Source organism: Limulus polyphemus, unplaced genomic scaffold (genome assembly GCF_000517525.1).
Source record: "Limulus polyphemus unplaced genomic scaffold, Limulus_polyphemus-2.1.2 Scaffold5854, whole genome shotgun sequence".
Lineage (NCBI taxonomy): Eukaryota > Metazoa > Arthropoda > Merostomata > Xiphosura > Limulidae > Limulus > Limulus polyphemus.
The window spans coordinates 32,988-39,845 of NW_013671464.1; the positions used below are offsets into that span (position 1 = coordinate 32,988).

The window sequence follows — 6,858 nt, forward strand, 5'->3', positions numbered from 1 at the left end:
GTTTAACGTTGAATATTATTTATGATTTTAACTTTATACACAAGTGCCAAAATACTATAATTAAAATAATTTAAGATATATTAATCTAGTTCTATAAGATAACCCTAGAATCATCCCAGTAGCCTTTCTCTGAACACTTCCCGGGAAATCAGTATCCATTCATAAATAAGCAGACCAAAGCTGCATATTGTGTTCCAAATTAGGCGTAACTAATGAATTGTATAATCTATAGAGAGATAATCACCTCTTTTGACTTGTAATCAATATGTATATATATAGTAAAGCCTATTCTGTCAGCTTTTGACTTTTCTCATCCAACTTCTCTGCAACCCGATTAAAAAGTGTCTCCTGATGTGATTTTCTTAGCTAATTTTTAGTGTGGCACCTTAACAAAATCTTTTAAAAACCTAAGTACACCAAGATCATAGTCTTTCTACTCTCCAAACAAGTAATATCCTCGAGAAAAAAAAAAGTTAAATTAGTAAGAAAAAATTTCCTTTCGGTGTTGATTCCATTAATCATCTATTTCATTGAACGATTTTATAAAATTTCTTTTATCTAAGCACGTGTTTAAAATCGGGAAAATTTTATGGGAATTTATCACCTTAACGTTGTATTTTACCCCTTTTTTGTCATAAACACACACACACACACATGACGAGAAACAGGATTTTTTTTACAAACCTGTCGAGGTAATATTTTCGAAATTGTCCAGCTTATAAAAAAACAAACAAACTTATTTTGAAATGTAATCTGGAAAGTATCACATGCTCCAAAGGTTCACTAGTTCGATTAATGTAATATAGCATGCGCCCCCCCCCCCAGTTTTGTACATGACATTATGTGCCGAATTAAACAGTGTGATCCAAATATTTTGTTGTCAATATTCTTATTTAGATGAACACAGATATTTATGAAGTATAGAATTTCGTCATCTAAAATGCTATTTCTTGACCCAAGTGCGGACGTATCACGAAATCTGGGCAATATTTATTTTACATTTTCTAAATCTACTACAAAATTACCATTACGAGTGTGGGCGATGTGTCCCCTCTACGGACTTACAACACTAAAATCCGGAGTTCCATTGCCCGGGTTGGACACAACAGATTACCCCATTGTAGCTTTTTTCTAATACAAACAAACAAACAGGTGGACGATGTTGCAGCGCCAGTGGAAAGATGAGAGAACAGAACAAAACAAAAACAAAACAACTTCACTACATCTTCAATTCAGACGTCATATCATGTTTATCTTCTTTTTTCATGAACATCTTATCTTCCCTATCATCGTCATTGTTGTATAGACAGTAAATTCTCCTACAGTTCTCCAGTATTGAAAATATGATTTTTTAATTCTTTATCTCTGAAATACTGGAGTTTCAAGTAACAATCTGAAAATATTTAACTAACAAACCGACAGCAACAAAGTATGTAGGAGAAACATTATCGTTGATTTTTTGCTAATTTAATGTTGTCTTCAATGTTGTTTCTTGGTTTTGGGGGCAAAACTACTCGAGGACTATCTGCTTTAACCGTCCCTAACTCTGAAGTGAAAAACAGAGGGAAGGCAACTTATCAACTCCCCTCCCCCCCACTACCACCACCGCCGCCGCCCGCCAACTCGTGAACTTCTATACTATTACTAGTCAGATTTGACCGTCATTGTTGTAATGGACCTACGACCCAAAGTGCAGAGTGCGATTCTTTTATTTTATTTTGCGGTAACTGGGTGCGAACTTCATCTCCACTGTCCAGCACGCTTGGTCCAACTTCTGTTTTATAACTGTTTCAGTGACAAAGCCTCAGTAATTCATCGTCGTCAGCTCGACGCTTACTATGAATTAGTTAAGCATCTCTACAGTTAATAAGTTAACTTATTTGAATATTTGTTGGTACGTATGTGTTAATTTTAGAAGCTCAAAATGTTGAAAATGTCACAGCTGTCATATTTCGAATGTACACATTCTTAAAGCATAATTAACGCTCGAATCAATGGGAAAAACACGAGGCCTCGCCTTTCACGATGACCTTCGAAACATCTGTGGAACAAGGTTCTTGCTGTACAATTACACAAATACCCTTACATAGACAGGGTGAAATTTTACTAAAATTGTGATAGTAAGTTAGAAAATATTTAGATTGTACATATCGTACAGAGCTCGTGTCATCACAAAATTAGTTATTTTATGGATTGTTATACGTAGGGATAGATATCCGTTTTTTATTGTTGTTTTTTAAAGTTTCCAACTTTGGCGCTTTATTAAATACAGCGTGAGATGCTTGACCAGGAAAGTAATATTTTTTTTTAAATTTGGTTTTAATTTTATTTTACTTCTATTACTATTAACCATTTCACTGTAATGAAGTTAATTTTGTTATAATATTACGGTTTTTATTACATAATTTCAGACACTAGAAAAAGTTGCTTTCCGTGGTAGAATTCCTTGTAACGTAATATTCGTATATCTTATAGAAGATTCAAAAGATCGCTTGCGCGGCATTTTTTTAGGCCTACTGCTGTCAATTAAGTAATTTATTTATCTCGATACACGTACATGTCGCGCACTCTTGCAGGCGTCCAGTATTCAAAAGTTACCTATTTGGGATAAATCTGGTGTTTCTCGGACAGTCACTACTTTGATTTATCACACATGATGGAGGAAGAAAGCAGAGTTAACCTTTTTTCTCGTTTTTGTAGTTATCACTGCTAAACAGCAACGTATAGCTACTACATATATTACTACTAGACACATCTTGTATGGGAATGCATAGGTTCTACGGCACGACACCGTGAGAAGGTTAATAAAAATTGACAGTGCTTTTAATTATTCAACACCTGTGGGTTATTTGCAAGTTTTAAAAAGATATTATTGGCTCTTAATGTGTGAAAAAGGAAATATTAAATATTGAATTTGTTATTATATTTGCGTTCGGCCGTAAGGTGAAGTCAAACGACATCGTCAGAAGAGTTAAAAGACGGACGATGAGAACACAAGACTTGGCGTTTTGCCAGACGATATTATGAAATACGGAATGTAACATTATTTCATTGCGACATCTATACAAACTCTTACTGAATACCAACGAGATTTAAGTGCTTGACAACGATCCTTTAGTGGGCTAGTATTTTTCAAAGATAGGAAAAAATAAAATAAACAGAACATAAACATGAATGAAATAAATTCCCGAAATGATACCGCAGTATTAGGAATAATTCGTTCTAGTTGTACTCCAGTTAACTGGGTATATCTGGCACGTGTTCTAAACAATTAGACTAAAATATGCACATACCAGATTGTATTATTAATGTATCTTCAATTGCTAATAACACATGGGACTAACATTCTCATACAATATAACCAAATTTTACACTCTGTCGCTCATTTCGAGGAAGACAATTTACTGTTACGAAGAGCTTGTTGTATATACAAACTTTACTCATCTCATTTCCTGGCATATCGTGACATCGATCTTCGTAATGGCGTCGGTCGACCTCAGATATTTTTGGGGGCGCTGACGAAGTAAACCAGATCATTGTAGAAAGACGTTTAAACGTTAATTAATGAAGCAGAGTAGATGTCAACACGCCGCTTGGTTGTAGATGTTATTCATTAGTATATGAGACAGTGTCTTGTAAATGGGGTCCCGTATGCATTGCGTGTTAAATATGTGCCATTATCAATATTATTATTCCCCGATAATGATAAAATGCATGCTGCATTTTTTTCGCATGCTTATAAAGTACAAATTCAACATGGCTACCCAAACCTAGAAATATATAAATATCAGTATGGAAGATATTATACTGGTCTAAATATATGTGTTTTTCGGGTCAATCTACTCAGAAATTGGCATGTGAAGTCCAGATCTACATAAAGTTGAATTGTGGTTTGTAGACTTTATTTTTAGTTATTGCTTCAAAAATATGTTTTACTTGCATTCGTATGAAAAACATATTTTACAGCATGATTTGCTAGATCCAGAAAAGATTGTCATCTTATGAGAGATTAATGAAATCTAGATTGCCATTATATATATATTATTATTATATCTGAAATTGGATTTAAAATGTCTGATATATGTAAGTAAAAATCATGAAGAGACCAATGACACAATGCGAAAAAGTACAAACACTTTGTGTCATAGCTTTAATCAGTTATCGAAACTGATTAACTAAAGAAAGTACATTGTCTCATTAACAGTGATTATATTGATATTGTTGTGGCTTGTATATAAAACCTATCATCAAAAGTCAATTAAGTTGAACGAAAAGTTGAAATGCACGAATTTTGTAGATACGTTTAATGCAGGATTGTACGTCATTCCATCTGATCAAATACAGTTGGAACACGCTTTATACAGGCTGCAGTAATACAGTTCTGGTATATGGATGATAATTTCAGCGTTAAACATGGGGTATTGCTACTAATCCTATAATAAATACAGTAGTGCACGTGTGTTATAATTAAGTACATCTGTGCACACTATCAATCTAACTGGGTCATATCTAACTTTGGCAAGTAACAAATTAGCATGTGAATGTAACACATTACGATAACATCAAGAAACAGTATCTATTCTTGTAAGTGCATGTATATATAACCAGACTATAACGAGAACTCCTCATAATCAGATTGGTAATCGTGATCATCGAGTCCATCCAGTTGACCAATAACGATATTTGAGCCAACATCATTTTCTGCGCCCCACCCACATGGTTCTATACATGTAAATTGATTAAACCGACAGGAACAGCATGATTTTTATTACTTTTCTTTCAAATGTACATAAAGTGAGTTGCAATTCCGTCAGGAACAGATGGTAATGGTGTTGGTTTAGGAACCAGCATAAAATCAATCTTTGTCCATCTGAAGTCTGTAGGAAGTAACAGCTGAGGACGTCTTTAGTGATCCTATGCCCATATAGTTGTTTGGAGACGTTTCTTCATTACTGCCTGATGCAAATCCTGTGCCCATATAGTTGCTTGGAGATGTTTCTTCATTACTGCCTGATGCAAATCCTGTGCCCCTATAGTTGTTTGGAGATGTTTCTTCATTAGTGCCTGATGCAAATCCTATGCCCATATAGTTGTTTGGAGATGTTTCTTCATTACTGCCTGATGCAAATCCTGTGCCCATATAGTTGTTTGGAGATGTTTCTTCATTACTGCCTGATGCAAATCCTATGCCCATATAGGCGCTTGGAGATGTTTCTTCATTACTGCCTGATGCAAATCCTGTGCCCATATAGTTGCTTGGAGATGTTTCTTCATTACTGCCTGATGCAAATCCTGTGCCCATATAGTTGCTTGGAGATGTTTCTTCATTACTGCCTGATACAAATCCTGTGCCCATATAGTTGCTTGGAGATGTTTCTTCATTAGTGCCTCATGCAAAGCACCTTTTTTTATAAGTAGGAGTTTCTTTTCAAGCTCTGACTCTGTAATGTCTAATTCGACATCGATTTCTCCCAGCGATGTGAAAGCCATAAATGACATCAACTGCTGATGCAAGAAATACATATCAGATCTTCTCCCAGCGATGTGAAAACCATAAATGACATCAACTGCTGATGTAAGGAATACATATCAGATCTTCTCACACGAATGCAGCAGCTGTCTTTTCCATCGAGCACTGTGTTGTTGGGAATTGAACTCTTCTATGCTTGTTTCCTGTTCCACTGATGAGTGAGATGTTTTACACAGCTGAGTAAATTGCCGTAAAGCCAAAACTAGGATATCTATTTCTGTTGCTCCCTTTCCTGTGGTTTCTTTTGCCGTAGCTCACCAGATGGCTCGCTTCTTACGTGTTCGAGAAGACTTTCTGCTTTGGGGTTACTAGGAATGTCTCGTTGCTTGTCTGTAAGTGATCTGGGCATTTCCGAACCACCTATGCTGTTAATTCGTCCTTCGTGGACATGCAACTGATGAATACATTGACGTTGAGCCATTGCCATGATGGGACACAGGCTTGAGGCTTCCACAGTGCTTTTGGCTCGTGGTTGCTATTCAGGGACTTTTGAACATCATACCTGCCAAATATTAGGTGTAATTTATAATAACCAGATTATCTAATGATTCTATAAAATTATTAGCCAGATCTAGACATATCTTAACACCTTGTGCTTTCCCAAGAGGATGTAGAAGAGCCATGGTGTCTGTGATTGCCATTTTCTTTGACTCCGTGGTACTCCCAGTTGTAGGGATGTCCTGATGCTGTGGACCTTCTCTTCTCATGGCAGACATTCGAGAATCCCCATAAGTTTGGTTTTTTTGTTGCTGTGATGAGTGAACGATCAAAAGAACAAGTCTCAAGACATTTCTGTAAACTTTTGGTAACCTTGAGAGTCTTTCAGATCGACTTCGGGTCGGGAACAAGCAACAACCAAAAGGCAGGCAATCACTTGTGGTTCTAATTTGTGTTTTATGTTTCAGTACTATTCTTGATGGTGTCCATGTTTGAAGCTTCAGTTTTGCCATTCGGTTCCAGATGTTGACAGTAGCAGTGCTGATTCGTTCAATGGTGAATTGGATATACATCTCTTGACCTATCTCATCCCATTTGCAGCCATTATGTTAACAGTGTCATCACCTTTAGCACATACGATTGACTGGTGAAGCGACAGTGCTGTGATATTGTGGTCATTTCTTTGAATACTAGTTGACAGTTCATGATACCTCTTTGAAATGACATAGACCTATAGGCCATCATCAGTACATCTTTAGTCAGTCTTGCCAGTTCACTGGCTGTGAGAGAGATGTGATCTTGTGCACTTGGATTCAGCTTGATATCAACTAGGCTGTTATCATCCATTCGTTTACGTGCCATGTCCCATGGTCAGTTCCAATAGCACAGAA

The 6,858-nt window shown here is 36.3% G+C and overlaps 1 protein-coding gene across 1 annotated transcript; it reads right to left on the minus strand.

The window, feature by feature from the left end:
• Positions 1 to 4,855: 4,855 nt before the first annotated feature.
• On the minus strand, positions 4,856 to 5,356 carry LOC106473062 (ATP-dependent RNA helicase glh-2-like). Its single transcript, XM_013933741.1, has one exon. It carries the CDS (start codon positions 5,354 to 5,356, stop codon positions 4,856 to 4,858), a length of 501 nt encoding a protein of 166 aa, XP_013789195.1.
• Between the last annotated feature and the right edge of the window lie 1,502 nt (positions 5,357 to 6,858).

Excerpts from the sequence above, each read along its gene's own strand:
- LOC106473062 (XM_013933741.1), bottom strand. The coding sequence starts at position 5,356 with ATGGGCACAGGATTTGTATCAGGCAGTAATGAAGAAACATCTCCAAGC.